Source organism: Quercus robur, chromosome 6, assembly GCF_932294415.1.
Source record: "Quercus robur chromosome 6, dhQueRobu3.1, whole genome shotgun sequence".
Lineage (NCBI taxonomy): Eukaryota > Viridiplantae > Streptophyta > Magnoliopsida > Fagales > Fagaceae > Quercus > Quercus robur.
The window spans coordinates 41,925,486-41,944,352 of NC_065539.1; the positions used below are offsets into that span (position 1 = coordinate 41,925,486).

An 18,867-nucleotide genomic window follows, 5' to 3' on the forward strand; every position below is an offset into this window, starting at 1 on the left:
TTGCTCTTTATCATCAGACCAAGACATCAATCAGTTTTTGGTGTAGGCGGGGATTGAACCCCAAATCTCTTATACAACCACCAGAGACTTTACCAGTTGAGCTAACTGGAACCCACTGTTTGTAATCAAACTTGATCGAACTAAAAACTTCATTTCATAACATTTTAATTCAATAGTCTAATTGGAGCCTGTGACACGTCATTTTATGTGAAGTGATTGGAAATTCAAAAGTTGAAATTACAATTCTACCCCCAAGAAACCCTTTTCCCTCTGGATTAAATTAATACATGTTGCAAAATAGGTTGTCTACAAATTATCAAAATGATATTTATATCCTTATGTTGTAAAATTATTTGTTTGCCCTTGATTTTAGATTAAGGTTTAAACAGCGATTGAAAAAGGGAATGTATTAACCTAATTCATCGAACCAATTTTAGAAATTTGGTTCACGCCTATTACATCTGATCCACGTCCCCTTCTAATTTTGATAAGATGGTATTGATTGTGGTTGCACTATATGTTTTTGTTTGCAACCACACTTAATTTCAACCCACCCATAACCCTAAAAACTTTTTAGGCTAAAATGCAAATTATACCCTTAAGTTTAATTGAATTTTCTAACTTTACTTTAGTTCAATTGAGTCCTTTAAGTTTCAAATTTATTTAATTTAGGTATTCTGTCAAATTTCTTTAAAAATTGCCATTTAAAAAATGTTTTTCTCACATGAAAAAATATCTATAAATTTAATAAAATATTTTATAGATTTTTTATGTGAATTATTTTTTTCAAAATTTTTTTTATTAGTTAATTGCATACTTAACGACAATTTTTTTAACGAAATCGAACAAAAAGCCCAAACTGAATAAATTTGAAACTTAGAAAACTCAATTGAACGAAAATAAAGTTAGAAGACTCAAATGAATTTCAGTTAAAATTAGAAAGTCCAGTTTTCATTTTGGCCGAAATTTTATTTACATTTCCTAGTCCAATGACCTATTAGGAATTTTTTTTGCATTTAACATTATTTTTTAAATATTTTAATTAGTTGTCAAGTTTGTAAAATTATATAGCAAACTGGCATCTCGATACTCTAAAACTCAAGTTCAAAAGTGAAATTTGAGTTTCTAAAACTCGAGTTGTGTGTGATGTCAATCTGATGTGGAAAAAAAATCCACGTGGAAATCGAGTATTTAAAACTCGATTTCCTCTATTCACTTGGTCCTTTCTTCTTCCGTGTAATCCTTCACCATGTTCAGATCTTCATCGTGTTCTTTCTATTCCCATGCAGACTATTCTTCTTCTTCCTTTGGGTTCTTCTCTTCATCTTCAATTTCTTCAGAATCTCAAATCTTTAGATTCTTCTTCTTCTTTTATGGAAATCAAGTCTTTAAGACTCAATTTCCATGTGGCAAAAATATTTCCATGTTAGCAATCAGAACTTGAGGCTTTGAGTCTCGATTTCTTCACTGAACTCGTGCCTCAAAGGCTCAAGATGTTATTCTCCAAAATTCTTCCCACTTCTTGCTAACTAACAACATAGTGTGGCAAACTCATGCTACTCTGCAAATTACCTCGAGAGAACCCAATTAAGGATTTCAATTGGCAAATCCTATTCACATTGTCCACAATTATGTCTTTCGTAAGCACACTAAGCATATTGAAATCAACTATCACTTCAACCGACATCATCTCTTAAAGGGTAGCCTTCACTTGCTCTCAGTTTCCTTCTGCCAATTTTTTTTTAACACATCAGATATTACCAATCAACAGATTCACCCATATTACGTAACAATATAGCTTAATGTTAGTAAAATAAAAATAAGGAAAGAGTCAGTGGAGCGAATGAAGGAGATTTTCATTTTTGGATTGGTAAACTAAAGAAGGATGAGATTTTACAAAGCCCTTATATAGCGGGTTATGTGTCATGCAATTATTGGCATATTAGTTTGTAAGTATTTTATAGTAAAATTGTTAGTAGCTTTAGCGTTTTCTGTCACACCAGTTGGGGCTTTCTGTGATTTACAAGCAAACCATAAGAATCCTTGCTACAAGAACTATATTTTCTTGGCATACAATTGAGTTGTCAAATACCACCCTTCATCACATTGTCTTTCTGATGGAGGGGAAGATATTGATTCTAAAATCTCTGGTTCTATATGGCATGTCACAGAATTTATATACAGCCAAAAACTATTTTTCTTGTCATGCAATAGAACTGCAAATATCTATACATATATTTATGCCATACAATTGCGTGGAGTGTATTTCAAGCAATTTTTAGCTCATTTCTACCTCCGTTGGAAATTTAGTTTCCCTATGCAATAGGCAAACAGGGAAGCGTAAATAATTGGATAAGCAATGAGCACAAAGGCCACAAGGCCCAATTGATCAGGTCGAAAGCCATAATAATCTTCAAGAAAGGAACCAACTGTCTTGAGCTCCCCAAAGATTAGTATCTCCTTCTTTATATCTCCATATTGTGAAGTCAGCAGGCCATTTAGGGACCAAGATGTAGGGCAGATCCAATAGCACCAGACCCACCACTTAGGAATTTTCTGCATATTAAGTAACACAGTTATTATGTTTAGCTTGACTGTACCCAATGCTTAATGGTATAAGAAGTACTACACCGTGGAACAACTTTCTTTATGATCCATTCAGGTATGATAACTTTTTAAAGACTATTTGCAAATCCCTAGTACCCATGCAGACATGTGTAAGGAAAGAAACTGAAAGTGGTGTTACTATCTTCTGTGAAAGGAAAATGCTATAGATACTACCAAAAACTGAGGTGACAATCAATGTGATTGGTGCTACATCAACAACATGATAAATAAATTTCTGAATTACCTTTTTTTTTTTTTTTTTTTTTTTTTTGTCTTTAAAAGTTGACATGCAGTTTGTAAGGCTTATGCAGTAGCCATATATAACATCACTCTATGGAAATAGCAAAAAGTTTTGGGGGCACATGCAGAAAATTTTTCTCTAATGCTCTTCCACCTTTCTAGGAAACTTCGGTAAGAAGTGGTAACTCACTACATTATTTTTGCATTCTCATTTTCATCATGTTAAACATCAGATAGACAAGGTAATGAATATTCTAAGAATGAGAATGTTCTTGGTACAGAGGAAGATATCCCTTGTGTGTTTATAAATGCTTCTATCCATTTAACATATTTTTCCTGTTTATAAGATTAAACCAGCATTCTAAGTGACTACTTATAGAAGAGTTGAAAGGGTTTACCGGTCCTGGCATAAGGAAGCCTGAGAAAATGTTCAATATGGTGTAGATTGCAGCTGCCAGTATGGAAGCTACATCGATACTTGTGCTCATTGAAACTAGCAGCATCCCTAAATATACAAAGTAGAGAAGAGAACAGAATGTGGCATAGAAGTACCAAAAGACCTTGTAAGCTGACCAGTAGAATCCTATTGCTGGATATGTAATGGCCACATACAAAATTGTTTGCAAAATTACATAAGGTATTTCCATGATCACCTTCAACATTAAAAAAAAAAAAAAAGTTATTACCCTTGTTATTCATCAAATATCAAGACAATACAATTGATTTTGTAAAAGAAAAAAATTGTTGTTCTTTGATAAAAGCACTATCAAACCTGTGCAAATGAGTAGGCATTTGGGGAGTACATTCCTGCGAATTTTTCCCGGTACAGAACAGTGCGCTCAGTTGCCACATATGGAAGAACTGTTGAACAGTTGTTTAAGCCCAAGAATATTACAGCCATATACATTGATCCAAGGATGTTGAACAAATCCTGCTCAGTGTTTCTTTGGAAAGAAAGAAGAAAAAGAAGGAATTTAAAAGCTTCACATGCCAGTCTACTACAAATATTAGCTGCAGGAAGCTTTATAATATCCACAATTAATAAACAAAAGTTCAATCAAGCTTGTAATTTTTGTTTATTACCATGGATTTATAAGGATGGTAATGACAGAGTGTTTGACATGTTTTTTATTTTTTTTATTAAAGTAATGAAGGAAATGAAAAAGACTGCATCATAGTGGTTTTCAATGTTTTGTCTTTTGAAAGAAATTTATTATTAAGAATAAACACAAGAAATTTTCTATTCTATTTTCCTCCAAACTAAGAGGTTGGGCCTATGTGTGATGGCAAATGTCTTCCACCAAAAGCAACAAGTAGCGGATTTGAGTCCGGAAATCAGTCGTTTCAATAAATTGGGATAAGACTACCTATCATGACCTTTCCCAAACCCCCCATAAGTGGGAGCTTTGTGCACTGCATACAACCTTCCCCACCCCCCTTCTCAGTTAAAATAAGAGTTAAAAGAACAATGAAATAGAAAAATATATCCCAAAGTTTTTTTTTTCAGAGATCTCGTTATCTCAATGCATATGTATGTCTAGATGCATGTACTTTAAAATTTTCTAAAAAAATTGTTATCTAAATGTATGCATGTATATCTAGATGCTTACATCTCCTTTCCTTTCTGCCAAAAGACTGCCCCAAACAACAGTGCTGCAGCAATTATAAATAGGAAACGTGCCAAGTTGTATTCAGGACTTCTCCAATAAGATAAGTGTTGTTTCCATAGGCATGCCATAAACTGCACCCAACCACTTTGTGCATAAGGAGTGGGAAAGTGCAAGTCTCTTGAACCTGGCTGCGGCTCACTCAACTGTCTTACCAACTTGATGGTGTCACTAGAATACAAGAACAATAAAAAGATTATAATTAATTAGAAACCAAATAGAATTATCATAAGTCATAACCATGTGTAAACGATTGGGAAAAGTTTAAATTTGATAGATAGAGTGATGCATGCCTTTTTAGGAAATTAATTCGACACAATTTGCAACAAAGCTTTCCTATCAATCTTAGTAAATATATACTAACCAATGCAGAGGTGAATCCTTATAAATTCTGGAAAAATCTATATCAAGATCTGCTTCTACTGAAGCAGAAGTAACTTCTAACATCCATGTTGCTGGATTATAATTATTTTTGATCTTTGGCACACCAGCAATACCCTGTTGAATAGAAAAATATATTGAAATCAGTGATTTATAGCAACCTACATGCTTGGATTTATTTAATATTGTCAAATTTAAAGAAGTGAAAGATAGTCAATGGTGAGCATTTTTAACTTTTCAAGTTTTTTGTTGGGAGTATTATATATTCCCTTTAATGATTGTGATGTTTTATGGGTAAATAATAATCACTAATTCCACCAAAATAAGGTAAGACGTTAACACTTCCTGCAGGGACTGGACAGGTGGAGGAGGTTACTGGCGTATGTAGATATAGTTCAAGCACTCTGGAAATTGATATGTACATTCTTGGATTAATCAATATGCAGAAGATAATAGCACATTTAGAAACCTATGTAATGATTTCAGAACACTTTGGAAACTTTAACTAGAATTTTCTTGGGATTCAAGACCCAATTTTTGGTTAAGCTTTTGGTGGAACTCAACTTTTACATGCACTAGAGATTCTCTCTTTAACTTGTATGATTCAATGTTAATTGCCATGTCTTATGCAAGTAAAGTTATGTATGTTATTCAGCCAAAAATTTATCCTTCTCATGCGTCTATTTATTACATATACAGATGGTTTTAGTATCCGTCAGTTGTCTATCCACGCAAGGAAACAACATGCTATAAAAGAATGTTCAGTGTTATGAATAGAAATTTGCTTGCTTGTTACAACATAAATTGCTGGCAGTCTGGCATACCTCAAAATATTCAATAAGTTTACTTGAATGATGACCTAGAATTCCAGAATAAATGATCTGTCCTCCAGTTTTCATTAGAATCAACTGCACCAAAAAGATTACTGAGTTGTACAAAATATCATTTAATAGCAATACTAAGAAGATTACAGAAAATCTTTTACAGTCGACCATGTGCCTCATGTTATCTTAATAAATTTAGCAATTTGTCCTCATGGTTTGAGATACCATATAAATCTAAGCAAAGATAAAACTTTGATGAAATGCTCAAAATTGTGATATATTTTAATTTTGTACTATGCACAGAACATCAAAATCATAGTAAGAAAGATACTAAAGAGTGATGGATAATGTTAGTATAGTTTGCTCATCCACAACTATGAGGAAGGAAAAATTGCAGAGCATGTTGCTTTAGAATGACTGGTGCATACAAAACAATAGGCAGGTAGGATTTGAAATGAAATTTGTTAAATTACCAATTATCCCAAAAACGTAAGCTGTTAGGAAATGGTGAATTTAATCACTTAACCATAAGTACTGCTCTGATACCATATTAAATTACCAATTGTCCCAAAAGCTTAAGCTGTTAGGAAATGATGAATTTAAACACTTAACCATAAGTCTAACAAAATTAAAGGCTAAGTTGCTTAGAAGCACAAGAATGGGTTCAACTCTTCAAGAGCACTCTCTTGGAACAAGCAATAGGCTCAAATCTGCTTTCTCATAAAAAAACTTAGTATTTTAGTATTTTTGTACATTCTTGAGTTATTTGTAATACTAGGCTCAAGTTCTAACTGTTCTAGATAAGAAAGCAAAAGCAATACCAAAAATGATGCGGATTCAGGTAGAAAAATATCATAAACTTTTCAGGTAACTAATTATATAGCTGTGGATAGGATAACATAACAATCCATATTACGACCCACATTTAGTTCAGATTAAGGACCTTTGAGTTGAATTGAGTTGTATCCATAGACTAAAAGCCTATAAAAGCTACCCAGAAGATAGAAATATGATTTTTAGGTAGATTTTAGCACAGGAAAAGCAAATCTACTGTAATCATTTGACAGGTCAATGTTCCTCGGATGACAAGATACCAACAACATGCTCCCTACAAAGACCCTGTAGTATAATTAGCCCAAAAAGAATGAGATGACTTCTAATTTTACGGCCAGGATAATTTAGCCAAAATTTGTTAGTAGATAAATCTTATAATCTCAATATTATAAGCTGGAGTATGTCGTAATTTTCTAAAATAAGGCACTATTTCTTCTACCTCATCGAAAGCCTCGAATATGTCAATGCTTGGTTGGTGGATGGTGCAAACCGTTGTCCTTCCTGTGGATACTACATTCTTCACTGCACGCATGACAATTGCAGCTGCTCTCGCATCTAAACCCGATGTAGGTTCATCCATAAATATTATTGATGGATTTGAAACAAGCTCCACTGCAATTGTCAGCCTTTTACGTTGTTCAGTAGATAGGCCACTTTGGCCTGGAATTCCAACTAACGAATCTTTGATACCATCAAGTTCAATTGTTTCAATAACTTCTTCTACAAATCTCTGCATGACATATTATAGAGACTGTTATGAATGCATTATAATATTGTAGACCATGTAATTCATAGAGTATCTATGGCAGTATACTAACTTCACTAGAAATTTTACGTACTAGTATCAGTTATTGTTTGTTTGTGCCATTTGCACCAATATTCAGGGTTTTATGCATTTATCTAAACATGATTTGAAATCTCCTTATCATTCTCTTGTTTTTCCCACAAATTTTAAGCAAATTACAGTGGTTGTTTAAGTGTTAAAAATGTTACACATTAGTGGACACAAGTCTCAAGTCATTAAGTTTCTGTCATGCCAATATTTTTTTGGGACAATGTCATGTATTGATCTTAATCAAAAGTCAACAGTCACAATCCCCATGACAAATCAAAAACTTGAAGATTCACTCCATTAGACCCACCAATGCCTTCTCTATTTTCTTATCGTTACAATAATTATTGAATTTGACTTAGATTGCTAAAGACTCTTGTAGCCAGTCCATATAGTTGGTATAAGGCTTAATTTAGTAATGCAGACAATCTTGAAATTTTGAGTCCCTTCAGAAATTGTTTGAAATTCTATACGATAGTACTATTGATAACTATGGAGAGGAACTGGAGGATATCATACAGCTTTTGTGCCTGAATCAATCTCAGGTGGCAATCGCAACCAAGCCGAGTATGTCACTGATTCTTTTACAGTAATCCATGGAGAATGTATATCATTCTGCTCACAGTAACCTGATATTCTTGCAAATGTCTTCTGGACCTTGGGATACCCTCCTATTCTTATATCTCCTTCAACAGTACCTCCAGTTTTCCTCCCAGAGAGGACGTCCATGAGAGTTGTTTTTCCAGCTCCACTTACGCCCATAAGTGCTGTAAGAATTCCTGGCCTAAATGCTCCTGTAATATCACGAAGCAACTGAAGCTTTTTCTGACTGAAACCCATCTCTCTCATTTCCTGTGCAGAAGGAATGTAGCAACAAGTAAGTTCTACCTTGTATACATATTCAAAATAATCATATGTGAATCATCATTTGCACTTGATTACCGGAGGGGTATCAACAAAGTATTGCACATCTTTAAATGATATTGTCAAGGGCTCAAATGGCAGGACCAGCCTCCCTGTACAACCAACCGCATTCTCTTGTATCATCTTAGAACCAAAAATTTATTTACTGTATTGAGAATTAATTTTTTTGTTAACTAACTTATTGGCTAACAGTTTTATCTTACCAGAATTTCTTGTTTCTACAGTAGTTTGCAGAGAAGTAGCTAGAGTTGATTGGTTATCCAGCTCTGCGCTTCCATTACAATCATCTGTTCCTCGTAGCTGAGAGAAATTTTTTTTTGAAATAATAGCTCGAGAAATCTTTGGAGCTGTATTCATGATAGGCTTACAGGTGAATGGATGAAACTTAAAAATTCAATCTTTATGCTAGTTTATTAATTGAAATGAACTTACGCTTTATGTAAGTTAAGGCTAAGATAAATCCAATATCGAAAAGTATTGTGAACCCGAACAAAGCTCCCAATGATATCCAATAGAAATAGCCATCAAAGTTCAAACCATGAGTAGTTAGAACCTCCATTCCTATGGTCATGTTTCCTTTCGAAACCTACAAAATGAGAATGAACTAAAGCTATTTAGTTGCTCCTGTAAATTAGCATGGCAAAAAAATATTAGGTCTTCTTCAAAGTACCTTTTGCCATCGTGGAGCAAGAAATTCATTCAGTGCTATACCTATTTCCGCATAACTCATGGGAGAAAGCCAGAAACCCCATCTCAACCAAGGTGGTAAAGAGGCTACAAAGAAGAAACTCTGTAAGTAGTCTAGTTGTTATCCCTGAGAATCAAAGCAAATAATTTATACTCACGTCGAGGAATAATGAAGCCTCCAAACAAAAAGATTAATACTAAGATCAAAGCACCACAAGTTGATGCAGTAACCATAGTCCGGAAAACTGAGGCAATGAAACGACACATGGACGTTGATTCTAGATGTAGAGCAAACAGCAAAAGGAACTGGAAGAAGAACCTAAGCCATATGTAGAAAATGTATATTAATGCTTATAGAGAGAGAGAGAGATTATCCTTCTAATATTTTTGTTCAATTGGATTTTGAAAAGTACTTACCTTTCTACCTCAGGGCTATACCCAACAATATAGTAAGTCATTACTGTCCAAAGTATTGAATCAACCAAAGAAAGTGGAATCTTTAGGAGAGATGCTGGAATAGAATATGCCCATGCCGGATACAGATAGAATGATCTTTGCTTGTAAACCACTGGAAGTCTAGTGATTGTCAAGGACAACTCCGCAACTCCATTAGTCATGAGTCTTACAATTGTATAAAATAGACAGCCCAAAAAATAATTGGCACCGATCAAGTCGACAGTTGTTTGAGTACGCATAAATACTGTCATTGTAATAAATGCAGTGATGATGAGCTGCAGGATAAAGGAAGGGGAAATGTGTTAGTTTAATGTGATTGAGAATGTTATTGTAGATGCACCAGCCTAAGTAGTCATATGAGTAAATTATCACCTGCATAGTTTTGAAAATATAGACAAATGAATTCCGTTTCATGAGAAGTAGCTCTCTGGCCATGCAAGCTTTGAACATCTCCCATTTGCTCAAAGAGTAAATATCAAATGACAAGGCACTATTGTGGCTCTTAGATTTATCATATGGTTTTGAGAGCTCATCATTTAACTTCTGTCCTAAAGAACTAGCTTTGAACCTTTGAGAGAACTGATCCACTGAAACATAATTGTATGGAAGGTCAGCATGGTACCAGTATTGTTCTTGATCCTTCCTGGAGATAACCTGCAAATGTTTGAAATTTGAGCATATGAGACAATTAGGATTAATGTCAACTGTAAACAGGAATCATGTTCTCTCACCTCCTGAAGGAAGTCTGCAGCACCTTTTCTTTCTGGGCACTTGAAACCACAATCCTCAAAAAATTGAAGTACATGAGTTCGAGGACCATGGTATACTATTTTCCCTTCTGCCATTAATATCACTTCATCAAATAGATCAAATGTTTCAGGAGCTGGCTGAAGAAGTGAAACTAATGCAGTTGTATCTGTGATGTGCACCAATTGCTGAAGGCAGGTAACTATCTGAAAGGTTGTGGAACTGTCTAGTCCAGTCGATATTTCATCCATAAAAAGAGCTTTTGTGGGACCAACAATCATCTCCCCTGCCAGGCAAAGTAGCCATGAAAACCCTGGGTTGAGAAGAATATTCCTGCATGGAAAATATTTTCTTTCCTTTTCTCACAACACTAGGGAACAGGTTTTACAAATATAAGACCATTTTTGATAAACTACCACTTCATGTGAGATTTTTAACTTTTAAAATGGCAGTTAGAGTGGACACAGGGTTCAAATTCAGGACCACATGCTCTAATACCATGATAAATTCTCACTTGTCCCTAAGGTTTAAGCTGTGAAGAAATTATGAACTTTATCATTTAACTATTATTCTAACCATTTTAATTGCCCCACAAAAGAAAGTGGGAGGAAGTAGCAAAAAGATTGCCCAACAAAAGCTTTTAGAAAGATATCAAGCTTGTATTGATTTTTTTTCTTGTTCAAGGGAACCTCTTATAGAATTTATAAACTTAGATGTGCTAGTAGTGGTAGAATCATTAGCAAAACGAAATTAACAGCATGTTTATCATTTTTAACAACCTGTAGTTAACCTTTTCTTCTGGCCACCGGAAATGCCTCTTTTCAATGCATCTCCAACCATTGTATCACTGCAGATATCGAGTCCAAGGATCTAAAAGGCCAAAATATTGTACTTTACACATCAAATTTGATAAAAACTTGTTGTTTGAAATATTCCATTGCCTACTTTAATCAAGCTCTGCTTAAAGAAAAGCTACCTTTAAAACATAGTCTGTTTGGAGATTTCTTTTTTGTCCTTCTACTGATATTGCCTGCAAGTATTTTGTTACTGCCTAATATACTCTCAAAAAGACTTTTAGTAATTACTTTAAAAAAAAATTGCCAACTTATGAATACCTTCATATAGGTGTCAATGTCAGGGTCAGGGACAATCCCTTCTTCCTTCTCTCTTCTGCTTACTTCCATCATGATATCTGCAGAGTGGAAAAAAAAAATGTTATTGGTAGTGGCTCATATTCTGAATGAGAAAGTAACACAAGTATCTAGTTTAAATGTCTCAAGGTACAGTAAGGTATGTTAGGAAATTCAATGTACTGGGTTAGGGTTTTTTAATAGGGGCAGACTGGCAGTATAAACATGTAAACCCTAGTTTTTCATATAGAGGAATGATTAGCCACTCACTCCTGTGGATATAGGCACACTACTGAATCATGTAGATCTTTACGTAGATTATCTTTTTTTTTTCCACTAAAATTTCATAAACAGAAATCTTCAACAAGAAATAAGTTCAAATTAAATAAATTGATATGGGTGCACAACTACCCTGCTAATAACTACATGAAGGAAACAAGGAACCTTACCTGCTCTGCTTCCAACACCCTGGCAGCGTGCTGCAAAGTCGATTGTTTCCCTCACAGTCATCTCAGCTAGGTGCAGGTCATGTTGGCTTATGTAAGCTGATGTTTTCTGTGGAATAAACTCATCTAGCATGTAGCCATTATAAGAGATTTGCCCTGCCACCTGTAGTGAGGAAAAGCTGAAGATTATTGTAAAGATTGTGACATCCAGATATGATTAGTTTGTAAACATGTATATGAACTATAAATAAGATTATTTTCCTATAAGTTCATAGTAATTGAAATCCTTATGTGCATGAAAAGGCATAAATGTGATGGCTGATCATGTTTTTTGAAACTACCCATGTTTGGGTGTAATTTCTTTATGATTTGAAATTAAAGTATATAGAATCTTGAATTTTTTTAAGAATGAAAATTTATTTCCTAGCATTGTATTGCTTTTAAGCTTGTCTACTATAGTTTTTTGAAATACTAACGTCGAGAGATTGATCAAGCTTTCCTGCAAGAGCCAATAATAAGGTTGTTTTCCCACAGCCTGGCGGACCGAGAAGAAGTGTAAGCCTGCATTCATAGAGAAATTCCATAAGTGAACAATTTTGGCCCACCTCCCAAATCTTAGCATACTGTTCTACTTACATAACTTGGCTGACTTGGTGAGTTTGTTCAGTTAGCATTGATTTAATGTATATTTCTAATCATATAAATTTTATGCTTTGTTGCTATGCAAGGAACATATATTTGGCTTACCTTGATGGTTTGATGATGCCACTGACATCTTTTAAAATGTTTATCTTGGCTTCTTGAGAATTGCACTGTATTACCTTTGTAAAAACCTGTCCAAGAGATAAATTCAGTAGAATTGTCAATCAAAAGTTGTAGCTCTTTTTGCTGATGACGACAGTGGAATTTTATTTTTTATTTTTTTTATGTATTATTTCTTTGACTCAGGATTTAGAGGTAGAACAGGAAGTTGGCCTGGATATTTCTACAATTAGAAGGTAGAAATGCCTACTTACTGATAAGGGACTCATGATGGAATTCCATAGTGTTGGAAGAGGCTTTCCTTGAACTACCTCGCACTTTGCATCCACAAAGAGATTCTTATATCTCACCTCCACAGTAGGTAACTTTACGTTCACTCTAACAGGAAAATTCACTTTTTAATTCATCAAAATGATACATATCTGACTAGTGTCAGTCAGGAAGAGTTCCATATACATTGATATACACATGCATAAAACTCATATGACAAAAAAGATAAACAAAGATAGATAGAAGAAGAAAAAAAAAAAGGATCCAGCATTTTCTACCTGCACCACAATAAAATTAATGACAAATCAAAGAAAGTTTTAAATAAATTAAGAAAATATCTAACCCTTGAGCACAGATTTTATCAACCTAACAATTCCTACAACTAATTAAAAGGCTTTCCTTTTTCAATTCTGTCAAAGCCTAAGGGCAGGACAACCAAGGATATGTATGGCAGTTTGATTTTGTGGATTGGATGTATCATCAAAGGAATTTTTTTTATAAAACCAGTTTACTTTGACCACGAAGTACTTAACTAATATAAGATCCAAAAAAGCTTTACTGCTCTGATCTCTTATGATAACAACCACTAAGCGTTGCTCCCAAACTTTTAGGCTCAGCTATGGATTCTCAAAAAACTAGTCAAGTTCAACTACATGTATTGTTACTCTGATCACTTATTAAGTGGCAGAAAATTCTGTGCTGTGACAGGCTGAACTTAGAGGTCATAATAGAAATAAAAACATAGCTTAAATTATCTGTAATTTAGAGGCCTTTGGAGTGCTATTCTGACTGGTAAGAAAATATATGTAAACGAAGCATTTGGAACGAGATAAGCATTTCACTATATATTAACTAAAATTTGAGATACCTGTCTATCCTGTCTCTTAGTTTCTGCAGCAACCGGAGATTATCATTCTCAATGTGCTTTATGAGCTTCTCAATAAACAGATGTCTTTCAACTGCTCCAAGCTTGGTAACATCAGTCACTCTCTTACCTTTAAATTCTTTTCCACTTCCATTGTCATGATCAATATCAAATACTGAGGTTCTGAGCCGTTTGAATGTTGGTAGTCTCTCAATTGCTGCCCATTGCAGCTCAAGTTCCTCATCTTCCTCTATGATAGAATCTCCACCAGCATCGAGAGTTGAAGCGTGGGGTTGAAATGATGATTGGGTGCTTTTTCCAATTGTTGTTAGCTCCATTTTATGAACTGATATTTTTTTTTTTCTTGGCCTTCAGTGAGGTTGTCTATAATGAGTATTGTAGACAACTTCTTGTATTTCTAATAACCCAAGAACAGAAAAGACACTGCTTTTTTAATTTAACCAGTAATTTCCCACGTTTTTTTTTTTTTTGCTGAAAGCAATTTCCCAGATTTTTTTTTTTTTTTTTTTTTTTGCTGAAAGCAATTTCCCAGATATTTATTGATGCCAAGTTGCTTGGGAATATAATGTAAACTATTAGATGTTGGACCAAATTTTCCAAATACCATAATTTTAGCAAAATTTAAGGGAAAAAGAACCTTGACAAAATTATTTAATTATGTAACACATTTTTGACATTCGAGTTCCAAGAAGTATGGTCTTCACTGTTTGGCATGCCATGCGAGCTATATGGAACTCGAGTTTGAGTTGAAATTCAAGTTTGTCAAACTCGAGTACCAAAAATATGATGTATAACTAAATAACTTTGATGGAATGCCTTCAAAAAACTTGCTAAAATTGTGACATTTTGTAAATTTGGCTTAAATGTTGGGATTGTATAGTTGCAGAAAGGGACAACTAACTTCTTCGAGGATTTTCAATCTTTCTTCTCTGCTTTATGGCATACGCAGCTGCCTATTGATGGAAACCGGTCTCCAGATTTTTTTTTTTTTTTTTTTTGTTTGAAAGAAACCTCATAGTCTCCATAAATTTAACACGTTAGAATAATGGTTAAATACTTAAATTTTTTAATAGTTTAAACTTTATGATCAAGTAATAATTTATTAAGGTATAGAGCTAGTATTTTGAGTTTGAACTTTGTCTCTAATCTTCTTCTCATTTAAAATTAAAATTTTATTTTAAAAAAAAAAACCTAAAAATTCTTTGGACCTCACTTATTAAGAAGAGTGTGGACCAATATATGAGGAGTGGTGTTAGAATAATAGTTAAATAATTAAATTTACTTTTATTTGATAGCATCAAGTGGTAAGTTATCAGAACATGTTGATATGTATATATTTAAATCCTAAACCATGACTCTAAAGTCTAGATAAACCATGACTCTAGATAATTATGTTTTCTTGTTGTGTCTAGTTTTGTATTATTGCTGGTCCCGTGAGTTCCAAAATGATTAACTATTGGCAATCCATATCTAAAACTTTGTTTAATTGTATTTCAAGTCTTAGCCTAGTGTTTCTAGAAAATGTTCAAGTGACATCAATTGAAGTCATAATCTGAACAAACCCAAAGACTTCGAAACCAACCGATCAATTGAGACTCAATAAATCTTGACACCAGCTTGACACTTGGCAATCGATCTAGCTTCGGGATTGGCTGAAACGTTTTAATTTAAGTCAGCTTTAATTGTGGTCTTTTTTAACCCTAATAGAGAGTTTATTTAAGGACCCATTATGCACTACGTATTCAAAGATTGTAGAGACTGAAAGGCTTTCAGAGTGAAAACTCAGCCCCCACCTATTGAACCTATGAGTTCAGAAAAGAGAACGAATAATACATTGTTGTGATTTTTGTACACCAATGATTTTGTACTAAGCAAAGTCTCCAACACCAATTATCGAAGATCTTATCGGTGTTTAATGTGAAGTTATATATTGCAATCAATCTGTTGCGGTGTGCCTTTTTTATTTAGATCAATTTAGGTAACCGGTTAATTAAACTAACGTCAATTTACAACCCAACGGTTTGTGCATTGGACTATTATGGTGTCTTGTGATATCATTCTTGATGACGTGGTAATGAATATCTTATGATATTATTCTTTTTTTTTTTTTTGACCGACATATCATTCTTAAATTAGTGAGGAAACAATAATTCATTTCCCTTGCTGACCCGGAAATTAAAAGGTTTGTCCCCCACCATTTTATTCAAACGATATGCTGTATCAATCATCATCATTGGGAAAGATATTGTTCTCCACTCCACACGCCTTATTTCAAATCACCGGTTTGACAATATATGATCTTGTCAAATCTGAACTACAACTTTCAATGGAAGTTCTTTTTTCATTTAAATATATATAGTAATGGAAGTTCGAGAGATAATATCTGGTTTTTTTTTTTTTTTTTGAGAATATCTGGTTTTTTTAAATGAAAGGAAATGGAGAAATTTATATATCTGGCTTACTGCTGCTGCTCTGCTTTTATTTTTTTTAGTTGCTTGTCAATGCGATGTGTGAGAATATATATAATTATTTTGTAACGTGGTATATATATAATATTACAAATATACTATTCTATTATTTTGAGTGTTTTTTAATTAAAAACAATTGAGTGTGTTTGATTGATATTATTATTTTTTGAAGTGGTTTATATTTTTCAAACTTTTGTTTTTTTTTTTTTTTGGTATGACAATACTATTTTAAGTTTCAAATTAATGATTTAAATTTCTCATTCTCTTAAGTAGATTAGAATGATAATCAAACTCATCACAAATTTACAATTGATATTACTCAAATAATTTATAGACACATTTAAATAAATAGTCATGTAGATTGTATTTTGATATAAACTCAAATTCTTACTTCCAAAATATCTAAGAATTAACTCAAACAAAAACTATAAGAGGTAAAAAGAGTACATGTGATGGGGAACTTAAAAACAAACCACCACAATATATAAACCCAAACTAGAGATTAAAAAAAATACAAAAATTCATCAATCAAAATTTAAATTGCAAGAAAGAATAAAAAATTGAGAGAGAGAGAGAGTAGTCACCTTTTTTGGGAGAGAATATGAGAGAAATAGCAAATTCATATAAAATAAAATGAATAGAATAATACTCAAAAGAAAATATATAGTTGTAAACACCAAATTATCCAAGTCATACTACCTATAAAATAACATTATATTATTATATATTAATATATAATGAAAGAAAAGAAAAGAAAAAGATAACAAATTAAAATATAACCAAATCACATTAAACCAAAGTAGTGTTCAACACAAAATTCATCAACCTAAAGTAAAGATGCAATAAAGAATTAAAAATTCACCAAAAGAAATAAAGGATAAAGGAATATATATATATACACACACACACATAGAGAGAGAGAGAGAGGAAGTATTCACCTTTTTGTGTGGGCAAAATATATATAAATTGAATGAAAGAGAAAATAATAAATTTTTATAGTAAATATAAATGGGAAAGGAATAGTCAAAATTAAAGGAAAATGGACGGATGAAGAAATTGTAACGTTAATGTATAAAATAATGGAAAAATAAAAAGATAAAAGTTAGAGAAAGTGTAATTTTACGGTGATGAATTAATAAAGAGAAAAATAGTTTAAAATGTGAGTGAAAGTATTGGAAATATGGGATGATGTGGTCGTTAATGTGTCTTAATAAAAGCGTATCAATAAAAAAATATTACTCTTTAATAAATATATATATATATAAGGTTAGATTCAAGTTACATTTGGTGTAACTCTAAGTAATGTTACATTACCCAATAACTTGTTATAAAATTCATATTTTGAAAATTACACCGTTGAATTACATGTTCTATATGTTCTCAACACTCATACCAATTTTTATGTCAATTGAATGTTATTTACCATTCAATCTATAAACTTATCTTTTATGCATTATTTTAAATTATAAAAATTTGAATTTAAATAATTAATTGATAACATGACTATTAATATTTGATCATCTTGAAATTTTGCAAGTATAGAGAATATACGAATAAAATATAGTCTAACGGTGAATTTGTCAAAATTTGCATTGAATTAAAAAATATTGAGTGGTGTAATATTACTTAAAATTACACCAGGTGTAACTTGAACCTAACTCATATATATATATATATATATATATATATATATATATTCTTTTTTTTTCTTAGGCGATGAAACTATGAAAGGCAATTCATTAGCCACTAAGTTTGCGTTTGGGGAAAACTTAAAAAGTGCCTTTTTTAACTATTTAGTTTTTTTTTTTTTATGATCTCATTGCACTTTTTGATATTATTCATAAGTTTTACTATACTATTTTAATTACCTTTTAATTTTATTTATAGTATTTTTATCAAAAAAATTTATATTTCAACAAAATAAACGGTTCATATTTATAGTATTTTTATGAAAAAAATTTATATTTCAACAAAATAAACGGTGCATAAATGGACTAGGACTCGAAATAGTTCGAGTTTGATACAAATTTGTGTCATTTCAAAAACCAAATTTGAGTCATTTCAAAATTTACTTCAGATTCCTTAACTAATAAATTCAATTACGTGACTTCATTCAATTATGTGATTGTACTGTTCAATAAACCACTTACTTTAATTTATTTCTTGTCCTACCTATGACCTATCAGACAAAACATGGTGTACCTGTCTCTTGAGAACCATTATAATTAAGGAAGGCGCTCCCACTAAGACAAGACCAAAACCTTTTTCGCTTTGGATTATTATTATTTCAGAAAACGATTCGGATTTCGCTGGACTGTGACAGTTCATTTTCGTAAGTTTAATATATCAAATAAAAATTGACATAACTTAAGGATCTGACTAATGGCCTGTTTGGAAGTTTAGAGAGGGAGGAGAGTAGAGGGGAGTAGAGGGGAGGAGAGTAGTGGGGAGGAGAGTAGAGGGGAATGATTCCCCTCCATCTTGTTTGGATGTTTTTAAAATTAGTAAGGGGAAAGGGAGTAATTAGCCTTTCCCCTTGTTTGGATGTTTTAAAAAATAGAAAAGAAATTAGAGAAAATGATTAAAATAGACAGATTTACCCCTATTTGAAAATAAACTTGTAATATTGATTTATGATTAATTTATTAGTTTTGTAAAGTTTTGAACTTGATTATCATTTGTCCAAATCTTAAAATATGTTAGTGA

At 32.6% G+C, this 18,867-nt stretch overlaps 1 protein-coding gene across 3 annotated transcripts in view; it reads right to left on the bottom strand.

Annotated features, from left to right (window-relative positions):
* The window catches only part of LOC126688813 (pleiotropic drug resistance protein 3-like), an 83,633-nt gene extending 69,454 nt beyond the window's left edge, over nt 1-14,179 (bottom strand). The window contains exons 1-24 of one of the 3 annotated variants that reach the window (XM_050383672.1): nt 13,676-14,147; nt 12,792-12,915; nt 12,523-12,608; nt 12,252-12,336; nt 11,779-11,938; nt 11,315-11,391; nt 11,176-11,229; nt 10,979-11,069; nt 10,184-10,485; nt 9,825-10,106; nt 9,414-9,727; nt 9,155-9,315; nt 8,980-9,083; nt 8,742-8,895; nt 8,513-8,656; nt 8,328-8,401; nt 7,905-8,237; nt 6,993-7,283; nt 5,720-5,803; nt 4,879-5,012; nt 4,458-4,685; nt 3,620-3,791; nt 3,246-3,500; nt 2,048-2,556 (exon numbers count right to left, since the gene is read on the bottom strand). In XM_050383672.1, coding sequence (XP_050239629.1) covers nt 2,290-2,556; nt 3,246-3,500; nt 3,620-3,791; nt 4,458-4,685; nt 4,879-5,012; nt 5,720-5,803; nt 6,993-7,283; nt 7,905-8,237; nt 8,328-8,401; nt 8,513-8,656; nt 8,742-8,895; nt 8,980-9,083; nt 9,155-9,315; nt 9,414-9,727; nt 9,825-10,106; nt 10,184-10,485; nt 10,979-11,069; nt 11,176-11,229; nt 11,315-11,391; nt 11,779-11,938; nt 12,252-12,336; nt 12,523-12,608; nt 12,792-12,915; nt 13,676-14,010 — 4,311 coding nt within the window. In that variant the 5' untranslated portion in view covers nt 14,011-14,147 and the 3' untranslated portion in view covers nt 2,048-2,289. Of the gene's footprint in view, nt 1-2,047; nt 2,557-3,245; nt 3,501-3,619; nt 3,792-4,457; nt 4,686-4,878; nt 5,013-5,719; nt 5,804-6,992; nt 7,284-7,904; nt 8,238-8,327; nt 8,402-8,512; nt 8,657-8,741; nt 8,896-8,979; nt 9,084-9,154; nt 9,316-9,413; nt 9,728-9,824; nt 10,107-10,183; nt 10,486-10,978; nt 11,070-11,175; nt 11,230-11,314; nt 11,392-11,778; nt 11,939-12,251; nt 12,337-12,522; nt 12,609-12,791; nt 12,916-13,675 lie in introns of those variants that run through there. The other 2 variants (XM_050383674.1, XM_050383676.1) reach the window with 2 other exon arrangements.
* Nucleotides 14,180-18,867: the final 4,688 nt, after the last annotated feature.